We start from the raw sequence: 14,812 nt of genomic DNA, 5'->3' as shown, positions 1-14,812 counted from the left end.
CCCTCACGGGAAAAGGAAAGGAAGCTCCCAGTTTTTGTACCACCGTCATCTATCGTACCCAATACTTAATTTTTTTTGATCTTCTTGATAATTCTAGCAAGGTGCAGACGCTTTTACTAGACTGAAGTGTTTCTGGCAGTCTTTCAAATTATAGAGCAAAGCAAGATCATTCCAACACTAGAAGACACCTCTTGACTGGTGTGAAAGGCTTTGCTTCAGGACCACCATGTCAACTGCTATTTTTAGGATCAAACAGAAAACATGTATAGAGCACTGTTGTCCTAATGCCACTGCAGTTACTGGAGCAGCATCGATCAAAGGCATCATGGTGACCCCGAGCACTAATCTTCTCTCCGTCCCTCAGGTTTGCTGGCAGCTGTGTCTCAGAAAAAGCTGACTTCAGCAAGGCAGAAGCAGGTAAGAGAAATACATTAGAAGTCTATGTCCCATCCTGAGTTGTCGTCAGGTGGCGGTTCGTCATTGTCCTCAGGGAAACTGTCAAAATTGCTTGTGTCTGTGGGTGATGCAACCTGCACACGAGAGGATGGACAGGGAAAGGATTTCTTCATTTGCGAGTCAAATTCCAAAGGGGAGTTTTACAAAGCGTTCTTTATTCAGGCCCTCATCGACAACTATTTTTTTTTTTTTTTTTTTGTCTACCAGGTTTTGTGCTTTGTATAGGGGGGAACAGCACTGAATAAAAACAGACATGGCTCTTATCCTCAAGAAGTTTCTACTCTAGCGGAGGGTACATTGTCGGATTCAAACAAACAAAGTTTGGTTACTGCTGTGAAGAAAAAAAGAGTGTAAGAGTGATGATGGAAAGCCTCTTTGAAAAAATATTATTTCAAAACTAAGAATCGATGAGTTCGATTTTTGCACGTGCAAAGGTCCTGAGGTGAGAAAGAGTGCTTCATGCTGTGATGTAACCAAAGAAGGCCAAGGTGGCTGCTCTATAAGAGAGGAGAGTAGTGGAAAGAGAAATAGGAAAAAGAGGCAGAAATCCTGTCGTGAAGAGCCTTGGAGGCCATCTTAAGGCTTTTGTGGTATTTCAAGTATAATAAAAAGCCATTCCTAAACTCAAGCAAAACTCTTGCAAATTTACTGGGTAAAGTCCAATCTGGAGAGCATCAGTAAAAGCGGTGAAAATCCATGCTTTAGTTTCCCTCATCTTCTAGAATATTTGCAACCACTGAGACACTAATATGGAATGAAATATATATGGGTATACCCATAAATATATCCCATTCAGTATTACTGTTACAGAAAAGGAAACTGCTGATAGATTTAGGTAAGTATCATTTCGGCTTACTATTTACACCTCCAAGTTTCTTACTCTAATTTATTCTAAAAACAGAACCTCAGGAATGCCATTAGCATCTGTAATGGGAGGTATGGTAATGGGATTTGTGTTTTGTCTGGAATAAACACAAACGTCGTCACAGAAATAAATCTTAGCAGTAGGGAAAATGGTTCTGTCTCAAGAGCAGTCTTGAGTTAGTCCCAGAAAAATGAAGTATGTATCTGAATGGCTCAGGACAGCGCAGCAGCCCCCTCTTTCTTTGTAAAGATGCAGCACATTTCATCGGACAGATGCAGTGTCAGATACAAATACGTAAAGGTGCCACACACTTGGTCACCATCACCGGGCTGCTATTTAACAAAACGCCTGATGTGTTCAGAAAAGACAGTTCAGGAAAGAGAATCCTTTCCTTTTAGAGCCTCACGAAAGGATAAATGAACACGGTATTGCCTGGGAGTACTTCGAAGTGATACGGAGGCATAAATGGAAACACTATTGGCCAGGAATTGGTGGCTGTTGAAAATGGCCGTTGGACTGTTGACCAAACCCAACCAGAAACCAGAGAGCACAGGAATGCTCTGAGTGGCTCTTACAGGTTAGGCTCCTGCGGACAGAGCAAGGTGGGGCATAAACCGGGATCATAAAGACAAAATAACAGCCCACTGCCCTAACTCACCCAAGTATACTCTTGTATACACTAAACTGGCCATAATTCATCAAGAAGCCTAATTCATTAAAGTTGTTCATGCATTCTCGGGCAGTGATGTATGAAGTTTATATATTCTGAAAAAAAAAAAAACTGGTTGCTGGACACCCATTATGCTCTTTTGTCTACATCAGTGGATATTTAACACTTACTGTACTAAAAGTCCATTTTTATTCACAAATAAAGGAAAGTAGAATGAATAGTTTAAAAAGGTAATGGTAAAATACACATAAAGCAACCATCCCCTAAGTGACCTGTGTTTAAGCTTGGGTTTTCAATGCCATTATTCTAAGGTGGTACTTCTCCTGTAGTTTATTTAAGCCGATCAGAGGATAAAACTTTTAACAACTGACCTAAGCACCATACGTGTGTCACAGAAATATAAGCTGGATGGTCTACTTACACTTGGTATTATAGGAGGTGTCAAGGTGCCTTTTCTTAAGCCTTCCCAATTAAAGCCCTCAAACCATCTAGGAAAGAAAAAAAAAAAACGGTAGCTAGTTAAAGGCATTTTACTTCAGCTAAAACCTCATTGCAACATATGTGATAGAAAGCAGCTAGGCAAACATTTTCAATGTGAAAGAATGTATTCTATTTAATTGCAAATTTTTAGGGCCAGGTTTATTTAAAAGATGCATTCCATAAAAGCAGTTAATTGTTGAAATATTTAGCACCAACTAGAAAATAATTCCTTTTCTAGCAATTTCAGGCAGACTGTATGACCTTGTTCCTACACTATCATTATAACTTAATAAATGTCATGATATGCTTGGCCCTGAGCCTTACAGGACGTTTTATTTTAAGGCTATAGAACCAGGGCATCAAAAGTCAGGACAGAAAATTATCCTTTCAGCTTTGCACTGATTCTGTGGGCAGCCTCAGTTAATTAACCTTTCCACATCACTGTATTAGGTCTAACTCTGACTTGGCACTTTTTTGTGTGTGTTCATAGAAGAAAAAAAAAAACATTAAATATGCAATACTAGGGTCATAGCAATTCCTAATAAAATGTCAACACATTTAATTAAAATAGACTGAAGGTATTTTGTGTAGTTTTTCCTGTGAAAATGAGGACCAGATAACACTAAGGTTTTTGGTTTTGTCCTTAAAGTAGCAAATGCTTACACCAAATTCTTAGCAGGTGTTTCAGATATTTACAGATATTTTGATGAATAAGTTCTTCTGGTAGGGATATGAATTTCTTGTGAGTGTTACCAAAATAGACTAATAAAAACCTGTTGGGTCTTAGTTTAGCATTTAAAAATCCAATTAACTAGATAAAGTTTAGTATTTAAGATGTCGCTGTGGTTTAAAGAAAGCCACTGTACTCTGTACTTTTTCTCTCTGTTTTATCATCTAGTTAAGGAAGTGGTGGGAAAATATATTCCAGTTTTAGTCTGGGAAATGAGGCATGATATGGTAGAGGACTTTGGTTTTTGATACCCTGGTAGAGAACAGAATCCCAGAATTAAAAGTACACATTTCCTCTTTGTGCCAGAGAGGAAAAATGCCCACTAGTGGGAGTTGGAAGAAACCGAATTCAGTGAATCAGTCGCTTAGTATGGCTCAGGGGTCGTGTGTATTTGTGTGATGTTTCCAAGACACCCCAGCACCAGGGCCTCAGATCAGAAGGCTAACTGGTCTCACGTCCCCTTGGATGTTTCTGTAGGCTAACTACCCATCACCCAGCCTGGGGAGGTACCTGTCCTGCTTTCTGGACCCTCCACCGATAGGGACAAGGAAAGAACACTTACTTGTGCTTCTGAATGTCTTTCACGCCATTTTTCAAATTCCCCAATCTTTCTGATGGGTTATCCCTGGAACGAAAATAAGAACTTTAAGGAATCGAATCACTTTGGCATTATGATCCTTTCAAAAGCCATGGGGCTGAAATGCTTACCTGCATAGTTTTTTAATTAAATTAGCAGCATTTTTGGCGATCTTCTTTGGAAATTCTATCATGTCAATCCCCCTCAGTATGATGTTATAGGTTTTCATAGGATCTGGGCCTGAGAAAGGTGGGCTGTGAGAAGGAGACGTGAAAAGAGAATCACTTTGGTTTTCTAAATAAGAAATCTTAAATTGTTACAAGTCCACAAATTATATCAGTTCTTATCTAGGGACATATATGAGTAGTGGTAAGGGAATGATGCTGCATCAATAGCAAAACAGCATGGAAACCTTTTCAAGGAGATCGCTTAGCAAAACCATACATGGGTCAAGTCTGTCTTTTTCGTGCAGGTGCTGAACCCCTCTTGCTGTCCTTGGCCATTCAAGATGCTTCTTCCACTTTCTAGCTCTTTCCCTGCCCTTGATTACCCCGAGCCGAAGTGCAACATCACTAGAACATACAAGGACGTCTGTGATAGGACGCCATCTCCTTCCAACACCACCCTGGCTCAATCGGATCAGCACGCCATTTCTGGTCACGGAACTGATCCCATGACCTCTATCAACCAACATAAAGTTTAAATTCAAGTATTAGACTAGATCGTTGCAATGTGTTTTTTTAAGATTTTATTTTTTTAATGTAATCTCTGCACCCAACGTGGGGCTTGAACTCACAACCCTGAGGTCACGAGTCGCATGCTCCACCAACTGAGCCAGCCAGGCGCCCCTTGAATTTAAGCTTTAGAGTGGCCTGCTATGCTCTCTCACACACCCTTTCTGCCACTTGCTATGCTTTTTCTCTGCCTTCCTTCCGGACTCAGTGTTGTTCCCGAGTCGGGAGAATGCCCAGCACAGAGCGCGTGATCAGTGAACATCTGCTGAACGAGTCCTTCTGCAGAAGAGTGCCCCTCCTCCCCTCCCCTCCCTGCTCATCAGTCCTCAGTAGATGACCTGACACGAGGCCTCCTTATTAGGAGGCCCCCACGGGCCAGATCCATCCTCGGAGGGTAGCTTTGTGCCAGGCTCAGGGAACACAGAGATGATAAAGACCCCTCCTCCCATCAAAGTGAGACACCTGGACAGATCATTTCTTGGGAGACTATTCTCCTAATACTGGGTTCATGTCTCTCGCGATTATTATTTTTGCCCCCCACTTTCACTAAAAGCAGTTCAAATTATTTCCTTTCAACGAGCAGGCTCCAGACAAGGACCCCAGCACAACTCCTCCTGCCGATGTTAGTAGGAGAGCGGCTACAGCGTGTGTGGAGTGCGTCCTCTCTGCTCCACCCATTCTTCTCAGGGCTTTCTCTGTTCACTGAAGCCTCACCAAGGACCCGAGGCTAAAAGTCCTCGGTCTTCCTGTCATTTTCAGGGCAGCTACTACTTTCTCTGAAGCAATCTTTTCCACCGCATCTTAACTGCTCTAAGTTCTCAGCTTCCTAGATGTGAGTTACTGGAGTGAGCTTCCAAGCAGCTAGCCTGTCCCTCTTCTGGCTTGCCCCACACGTTACTCCTGGCTCATTATTCCTAAATACTACCACATAGGTTACCCCCTTCCAGAAAATACTCAATGACCGCCTCTGGATGGAGTGCAAACATTCAAGTGTAGCAGTCGTGATCCTCACGAGATGACGCTTATCGATCTCCCAGTATTACTAATTTTCTACTGAAGTAGAGCTGACACACAATGTTAGTTTCAGGTGTAGGATACAGTGATTCTGCCAGTCTGTGTGTTCTGCTCTGCTCCCCGGAAGTGTCGCTACCGTCTGTCCCCACATAGCACCATACCGTAGACTGTATTCCTTGTGCTGTGCCTTTCATCCCGGGACTTCCTCATTCCATGGCTGGAAGCCTGTACCTCCCACTCCCCTTTTGCCCATTCCCCTTTTGCCCATCCCCCCCCCCACCCACCCCCGGCAACCATCAGTTTGTTCTCTGTATTTATGGGTCTGTTTCTGTTCTTTTAGTTTTTCTTTTTTTAGATTCCACGTATAAGTGAAATCCTATGGTGTTTGTCTTTCTCTGTCTGCCCTATTTCACATAGCATGATACCCACTAGGTCCAGCCATACTGTTGCAAATGGCAAGATCTCATTCTTTCGTTATGGCTGAGCAGTAGTCCTCTGTGTGTTTATCTATCTCATCTTCTTTATCCATTTATCTACTGACGGACACTTAGATTACCTTCCTTACTTGGCTAATGTAAGTAATGCTGCAATAAACATAGGGGTGCCTATATATTTTTGAATTAGTATTTTCCTTTTCTTTGGGAAATACCCAGTGTGGAAGTGAATTGCTTGGTAGCTCTGTTTTTAGTTTTTTGAGGACCCTCCATACTGTTTCCCACAGTGGCTGCACCAGCTTGCATTCCCACCAACGGTGCATGAAGGGTTCCTTTCTCCCTCCATCCTCACCATCATCTGCTATTTACCATTCTAACAAGTATGAGGTGATATCTCATTGTGGCTTTGGTTTGCATTTCCCTGATGATGAGTGATACTGAGCATCTTTCTCATGTGTCTGTTGGCCACCTGGATGTCTTTTTTTTGGTAAAGTTACTCTTTAGGTCCTATTTAGGTCCTCTGTTCATTTTTAAATTGAACTGTTTCTTTAGTGTTGAGTTGTATGAGTTCCTTGTATATTTTGGAATATTAACTCATTATTGGACATATTATTTGCAAACATCTTCTCCCATTCACTAGGTTGCCTTGGTGTTTTGTTGTTTCCTTTGCTGTGCAAACCCTTTTAATTTTGGTGTAGTTTATTTTTGCCTTTGTTTCCCTTACATTAAAAGACATATCTAGAAAAATGTTACTAACATCGATGTGAAAAAGATTGTTGGGGTGCCTGGGAGGCTCGGTTGAGCATCTGCCTGTGGTTCAGGTCATGACTGGGGGGTCGTGGGATGGAGCCCTATATCGAGCTCCCTGTTTCTCCTTCTCTCTCTGCCCCCACTCATTCTCTCTCTCTCTCCCCCAAATCTTAAAAAAAAAAAAAAATTATTGCCTATGTTATTTCTTCTAGGAGTTTTATGGTTTCAGGTCTTGCATTTAGGTCTTTTATCCATCTTGGGATTATTTTTGTGTATGGTGTAAGGAAGGGGTCTAGTTTCATTCTTTTCTATACAGCTGTCCAGTTTTCCCAACTACTGGTTGAAGAGACTGTTTTTTCCCTATTGTATATTCTTGCCTCCTTTGTTGGGGATAATTGACCATATAAGAAAATGATTATTTCTGGGCTCTCTATTCTGTTCCAAAGATCTCGGTGTGTATTTTTGTGCCTGTACCATAGTGTTTTGATTACTGTAGTTTTGTAGTATATCTTGAAATCTGGGATTGTGATGCCTCCAGCTCTTTTCTTCTTTCTTAAGATTGCTTTGGCTATTCAAGGTCTTTTGTGGTTCCATACAGCGTTCAGTATTATTTGTTCTAGTTCTGTGAAAAATGCTATTGGCATTTTGAGAGGAATTGCACTGAATCCATAGAGTGCTTTGGGTAGTATGGACATTTTAATAATATTAATTCTTACAATCCATGAACATAGCATATCTTTCCATTTATTCCAATTTCTTTCATCACTATTTTATAGTTTTTAGAGAACAGGTCTTTCACCTCCTTGGTTACATTTATTTTTAGTTATTGTATTCTTTTTGGTGCAATTGTAAATAGAATCGGCTTTCTTAATTTCTCTTGCTGCTACTTTGTTGTTAGTGTATAGAAATACAACAGATTTCTGTATATTAATTTTGTACCCTGCAACTTTACTGAATTCATTTATTACTTCTAACAGATTTTTGATCGCGTCTTTATGGTTTTCTATGTATAGTATTAGGTCATCAGCAAGTAGTGACAGTTTAACTTCTTCCTTACCAGTTTGGATACCTTTTATTTCTTTTCCTTGTCTGATTGCTTCAGCTATGACTTCGATTACTATGTTGAATAAGAGTGGTCACAGTGGACATCCTTGTATTGTTTCTGGATCTTAGAGGAAAATCTTGGTTTTGGGTTTTCCTATAGGGCCTATATTAGGTTAAAGCATCTTCTATCTAAACCCACTTTGCTGACGGTATTGTCAACAGATATTGAATTCTGTCAAAAGCTTTTTATGCATCTATTGAGATGATATGGGTTTCGCCCTTTCTCTTGTTCATGTGATTTATAATGTTGATTGATTTGAAAATACTGAACCACTCTTGCAACCCTGGAATAAATCCCACCTAACTGTAGTGAATGATCCTTTTTATGGATTGTCGAATGTGGTTTGCTAACAAACATTTTGTTGAGAATTTTTGCATCCATGTTCTTCAGGGATATTGGCCTGTAGTTCTTTTTCTGTAGTGTCTTTGGTTTTGGTATCCGTGCAGTGCTGGTCTCATAGAATGCACTTGGAAGCTCTCCTTCCTCTATTCTTTTGTAATAGTTTGGGGAGACTAGCTCTTAACTCTTCTTTAAATGTTGGGTAGAATTCACCTGTGAAGCTTTCTGGTCCTACCCTTTTGTTTGTTGGGGTTTTTGGATTACTGCTTTAATTTTGTTCCTCGTTATAGGTTTGTTCAGATTTTCTATTTCTTCCTGATTGTATATTTCTAGAAATGTATCCATTTCTTTATATGCCAGCAAAGTGGACAATCTACAACGTTTGTATTTTGTTGGTGTCAGTTGTTACTTCCTTTTCATCTCTGATTTTAATTATTTGGATATTGGATCCTCTTTTTTTCTTCATGAGTCTTGCTAGAGGTTTATTTTTTCAACAAAACAACTCTTTCGTTGATCTTGTGTATTATTATTTTTTTGGTCTCGCATTTATTTTCTCTCTGATTTTTATTATTTCCTTCCTTCTAACTTTGGCCTTTGTTGTTATTCTAGTTTTGTTAGGTGTAAGGTTAGATTGAGATTTTTCTTGTTTCTTGAAGTAGGCCTGTGCCTCTAAAAATTTCCTTCTTAGAACTGATTTTGCAGTTTCCCAAAGATTTTGGATTGTTGCATTTTCATTTGTCTCCATGATTTTTTTTTCCAGTTTTATTCTTGTAATTGATTCGTAGTTTCATACCATTGTGGTTGGAAAACACGCTTGATAGGATTGCAGTCTTAAATGTATTGAGCCCTGTTTTGTGGCCTAAGTTTTGCTCTATCCTGGGGAATAGTTCATGTGCATGGGAAAAGAATGTATTCTGCTGCTTTGGGATGGAATGGTCTGTATATCCATCTAATCTAACGTGTCTTTCAAAGACACGGTTTCATATTGATTTTTCTGCCTGGATGATCTGTCCATTGATGTAAGTGGGGTGTTAATGTCCCCTACTATTACTGTATGACTGTCCATTTCTCCCTTCATGTCTGTTCATACCTGCTTGCTATATTTAGATGCTCTCATGTTGGGTGGATCAATATTTACAACTGTTAGATCCTCTTGTTGGATTGATCCTTTTATCATTATGCAGTGCTTGTTTGTCTTCGTTACAGTTTTTTTTTTAGTCTATTTTATCTGATATAAGTATTCTTCCTGCAGCATTCATTTATTTATTTGCTTTGCCTTCCTTTTGCATGGAATATCTTTTTCCATTTTTTAAATTTTCAGTCTGTATGTGTCTTTAAGTCTGAAGTTTGCCTCTTGTAAGCAGCATGCAGATAGGTCTTTTTTCTTTTTTATCCACTCCATCATTCTGTGTCTTTGATTGGAGCATTTAGACCATTTACAGTTAAAGTTACTATTGATAGGTGTGTACTTATTGCCATTTTGTTAATTGTTTTCTGGTTGTTTCTGTGGCTCTCAGTTTCTTTTTCTCTTGTTCTCTTGTGATTGATGAGTTTCTGTAATGTTTGGTCTTTTTGTCTTTATTTTTTTGTGTATCTTTTATAGTTTTGAGGTTTGTGGTTACCACGAGCTTCATATATAATATACTACTTATAGGCTATATTAAGTTGAGGGTGTCTTAAGTTCAAACACACTCTAAAAGAACTTGATTTTTTACCCCCTTCCTGCCACTTTGTGTATATGTTGTCATATTTTATATTTTTTCGATATTTTACTACTTTTGTCTCTTAATCTTCATACTAGCCTTATAAGTCATTGCTCTATTACCTTTACTGTATGTTTGCTTTTACTAATGCTTTTTTTCTTTCATAATTTTCTTCTAATTATGGTCTTTTCAACTTAAAGAATTCCCTTTAACATGTTTTTTTTTCTTTTACTAGTAAGGCCAGTTTAATAGTGATGAACTCCATTATTTTGATGGTCTGGGAAACTCACTCACTCCTGCAAATCTGAATGATAAACCTGATGGGTAGTGTATTCTTGGGTGTAGGTTTTTTCCTTTTGGCACTTTGGATGTATCATGCTGCTCCTTTGTGATTGCAAAGTTTCTGCTGAAAAATCAGCTTATATAGCCTTATGGGGTTTCCCTCGTACATAACTAGGAGCTTTTCTCTGGCTTTTGAAATGTTCTCTTTCTCTTTAATCTTTGACATTTTAAATAGTACGAGTCATGGGTTTATCTTGTTTGGAACTTTTTGGGTTTCCTAAATCTGGATGTCTACTTCCTTTTCTAGGTTAGGGAAGTTTTGAGTTATTATTTCTGCAAATATGTTGTCTGCCTTTTTTCCCCTCTCTCTTCTCCTCCTGAGACCTAGATAATGGGAAGATTGTTTGATATTTTCCAAGAGATCTTTTTTTTTTTTCTTGTTCACCTGGGGTACTTTCCATATCTCTGTCTTCTAGATCTCTGATCCATTCTTCTGTCTGTTCTAATTCCCTACTGATTCCCTTCAGTGTATTTTTGATTTCCATTATACTATTCTTCAACTCTGACTCGTTTTTTTTGTATTTTTCTCTCTCTTTGTTCAAGTTCTCACAAAGTTGACCCATGCTTACCTCCATTTCATTTCATTTTTTTTTAAGTTTTGTGTTGTTCTTTCATTTGGAGCATATTCCTCTCTCTCCTCATCTTGCTTGACTTGCTTTGTTTCTATAAATTAAGCAGAACAGCTACTTCTCCTCCACTTGAAGGCATGCTCTTGTGTATGGTCAGCCCTGTGTAGATTATGTGGCCTGGTGACTGTGGCTGGCTATACAGAGCTGTAGCTGTCCTGGGCTTGGGGGCATGGACCGTTTGGTGTGGGGCCATCCTGGTAGGATGGCCAGAGCAAAGTGGGCATGGGCGGGGGCAGTCCCAGGGATCTCCGCAGAGATGCCTGGCAGGACAGCTGAAGCTGAGGTGGGCATGAGGTGGGGTGGTCCTGGGGTTCTGCAGGAAGGGGGCTCCTTGGCAGGACAGCTAGAGTCAAGGTGGGGAGGGGACAAGGGTTATTCTGGCAAGTCATCTAGAACCAAAGCAGAGCATGCCCAGAGTGTTCTGGGGTGCTGTGCACCTGTTTTACTTTGGTGAGACGGCTGGAGCCATCATACCCTGGTGTGTGCCATGCTGGGGCCACACTGGTGGGACACCTGCTGAGCCAGGGGCCTGGGCTCACTGCGGTGGCAAGCCAGCTAGGGTGCCCGGGCTCTGCTCCCCTCTGCACTATCAAGTTGGAGGGGAAACAAACATAAGTAGGGGTGCTCACCAGCCCCTCAGACCTGTAGAGAGTTCCAGCAGCTCTCCTACCATTTGGCAGGGTTCTGGGGCTGGTTCCTTTATTTGAAGTTGCCCTTTTAAGCCCCAGCTTTTTTTTTTTTTTTTCCTGTGCCCGGGGCAGATGCATCAGTTCACAGACCCCCCTGTACTATGCCTCCCCACTGCAGTTCACGCATTGGGGGTGGGGCTCCCCTGTGTCCCCAACCCTCTCACTTCCATCTCCCCTGTCATTATCTAGGGGGCCCCTGTTCTTCCTTTAGGGCCCGGCTACAGTCTTGCCTTATTCAAAAGCCGCCCCAGACAAACCAAGCCCTCTTTGGAACTCTGTGGTTTATAATGACCCTGCTACTCCTTGTCACCTGGGCATGGCAGGATGGTGTCTTTTTCTTTTCCTTGAGGAGCTTACAGTCTATCTTAGACCTGGAAGTATTTAGTGGTGGATGACTATAATATTATTCCACAGAAGACCTGCAAAGCATTCACATTTCATTTAGATACAACAATTGTTAATATGTCCTCCTCTTTCTATAAATAGTTGCCCCTAGGTATTTGTACAACACCATTCTCTCCCTTGCTTCATTGCTGGCTAAGCAACTAGGCTCAAAGACCTCACAGAAAGACCCAGGATTTTTCCACATTCTCATATATGTATAAAGATTTAGCAATGAGGAGGCCAAAAGTGGATGTTGAGTTTCTTTTGCCCTCATTGGACCTGTTTTAGAGTTTGTTTTATGAACTCCTGGTCAGTAGCATAATTAATGGCAATGTTGGAACAAGAAGTCGTGAGATGTGCTTTAAGACGGCCTGAGCAGAGGGGTAAAGGCACAAGTTTGCAGCTGTCTGCTGCTCTATTTTTATCAGTGGTTCTATGTCAATGTCCATACCTGCCAGTCAGAAGTTCATACATTAGGATTCCTAGTGACCAGTAGTCGGCGGAAATGTCATGGCCTTTGTTCAGGATGATCTCTGGAGCTACGTACTCTGGAGTCCCACAAAAAGTCCATGTTTTCTTTCCAAATCCTATTTTCTTTGCAAAGCCAAAATCAACCTTACAAAAAGAGAAAAACAAGTTATTTTGAGACCCTTAGAGTAAGCTTAAAAGCAGTAAGTTACTGAGCTGTGGTGCACTTATAGTACAATAAAAACAGATGCCCATTACTGTAGTCCTATGGTCTAGAAGGGGTTGTCTCTACTTCAAACAATACAGCCTCCCTGATCAAACTCAGGTTCAATAGGAAAAGTGGAAACCTGAGTACAGGAGGAAACTGACGTCATTACAAATAAAGGCAAATCTTTCTTTCCAGAAATATTTTCCATCTTTCCTTCCTTTCATGCCAAGGGAGGTTGGGCCAGAACTCCTTTACTGAAAATGTTTACAAGACCCGTTGGACCTCCTTGACAAATTTTCCAGAATATGCATGATTTCTGCTGGCTTGAGGAGGTTGACAATCCATTTAGTATCGAGAAGCCACTTCACTGCTGAAGGAGCTGAGTCACAAAGTTCATCCCCACCCTTGGTAAACACAAACAGGGATAAAATGCAAATGTGTTCTTTGTTCTTCTAGAAACCTTTTGATGGAGGAACATCAAATGCTGAAAATCTATTGTTTTCTAAAACAATTTGGTTGAGAATCTAACTCATTAACTGCCTCGATTTGATTTCTTTGAACACCGGATGCTGAATAGAAATTCCAAAAGTTTAAAAAAATAGGCACTGGCAGATGCAAGGGCCATAAAAATTGTACATTTTATAATAAGAGAACTTCCCTCCTACAGTTAAGTCTTTAGAGTGACCCATTTTATTATTGATCACTACTATTATAATTAAAATGGCCTGAATAATATCACCTACCAAGCCCCCCCCCGCCCCCCCTTAAGCTTATACATAAAACAGGGTGCCTGGATAGCTCAGTCAGTTAAGAGGCTATGTTAGGCTCAGGTCATGATCCCAGGGGCCTGGGATCGAGTCCTTCTGCCGGCTCCTTGCTCAGTGGGGAGTCTGCCTCTCTCCCCAGCTCGTGTTCTCGCTCTTGCTTTCTCTCTCAAATAAGTAAAATCGTAAAGATTATACCTGAATCTAAAATATTAAAACGATTCATGGTTTTCTACAATGTAAATATCCCCTGTGAATGGCAGAAAGCAGATTCAGAGGAGGTCTACAAAGGTCTTCTAGGTCTAGAACATAGCCATTGAAACACAGTCTGCCAAGGGAGTATTAATTTAGATTTAGCCAATTTAATTTCTTATAAAACTTTTGCATCATTTGAAAAGAATGGTTGGTTGAAAATAGTAACTCTCAAATCTGCTTTTAAGAAAAGTTAACAGCATTTACAAGGGGAAATGGAGATGTTAATGAACACAGCTTGCCAAGTGAGTATTTTAAAAAACTGCAGGGTGGACACTGTGTGTAGAGTGTACTGACCAGCTTGGTGTAGCCTCTGTGATCCAGGATGAGATTTTCTGGCTTGAGGTCCCTATAAATGATTCCTTTGGAATGCAGATAGGCGAACGCTTCCACCACGCATGCTGTGTAAAATCTGGTCGTAGAATCTTCAAATGAACCTCTGAGATCCGGAAAACGAAAGCACATAAGACATTAGTTTCTCGGATACAATTTTAGTTACGTGTTCTCATTTCCTGATGTTCCTTTGCCAAAGTTTGACCCCAGAGACCCACGTCCTCCGGCCAAATGTCACAGGATGGGCACGGCCTTGGGTTTTCCATAGCACGTGAGGATCAAGTCATGGAATTCTTTGCCCTTAGGAAGGGATAGTTAAAGGTAACCTGCAAGCCTGCAGAAGAGCTCAACCACACAGTTCTTCTGCGAACTCGGTGGCTTCCTCCCAGCAGCCCCCTGCCCTCAACCAAGGCACAGCTTCTGGCCAGGGGGAGACTTGAGTCCTGTTTCACGGGTTTGTTTCGTTAAGGAGAAGTTTATAGATTCAGTCATATTTATTTTTAGAGAGCTTGTTTCTGAATCTCCCTAAATTCAGATACAGTTCATGAGAGGATGAATAAAAAAGGTAATGTTTTCAAAGAACCACTTAGGAAATGAGGTGTGATGCTATGACGTAATCATATCTCACACGCTAAATACTCTGTTTTCGAAACTTTTGCCAGCAAGAGACATAATACCTCTGTCTCACCCTTATTGCCCCCTCTTAGTAAGAAAAGATGGGGTAAAGAGATAAGTCGAAGGAAAAAGGTACTTGGAAGGGAATATAGATTAGGAAACTTGATTCTGAGGTTTAGCAAGAAAGCCCAAAGTCTCTCCCTCTCTTTACTTTTTTTTTTAATGAAATAACAATAAAGGGGGACAAAACCCAAAAAACAAAAACATCAGC

General features: G+C 40.6%; 1 protein-coding gene across 2 annotated transcripts in view; it reads right to left on the bottom strand.

Moving 5' to 3' along the window:
* Nucleotides 1-431: 431 nt before the first annotated feature.
* PRKG1 (protein kinase cGMP-dependent 1) overlaps nucleotides 432-14,812 on the bottom strand; it is a 1,232,275-nt gene continuing 1,217,894 nt past the window's right edge. For both annotated transcript variants that reach the window (XM_028104583.1, XM_028104582.1), the window contains exons 13-18: nucleotides 13,891-14,032; nucleotides 12,353-12,516; nucleotides 3,910-4,032; nucleotides 3,764-3,826; nucleotides 2,413-2,479; nucleotides 432-530 (exon numbers count right to left, since the gene is read on the bottom strand). In XM_028104583.1, coding sequence (XP_027960384.1) covers nucleotides 432-530; nucleotides 2,413-2,479; nucleotides 3,764-3,826; nucleotides 3,910-4,032; nucleotides 12,353-12,516; nucleotides 13,891-14,032 — 658 coding nt within the window. The remainder of the gene's footprint in view (nucleotides 531-2,412; nucleotides 2,480-3,763; nucleotides 3,827-3,909; nucleotides 4,033-12,352; nucleotides 12,517-13,890; nucleotides 14,033-14,812) is intronic.

Source organism: Eumetopias jubatus, unplaced genomic scaffold (genome assembly GCF_037043125.1).
Source record: "Eumetopias jubatus isolate StellerSeaLion01/CBP00866 unplaced genomic scaffold, mEumJub1_p1.0 scaffold_17, whole genome shotgun sequence".
Lineage (NCBI taxonomy): Eukaryota > Metazoa > Chordata > Mammalia > Carnivora > Otariidae > Eumetopias > Eumetopias jubatus.
The sequence above is the reverse complement of the archived record's forward strand: the minus strand, read 5'-3'. Positions and strand labels throughout refer to the sequence as shown.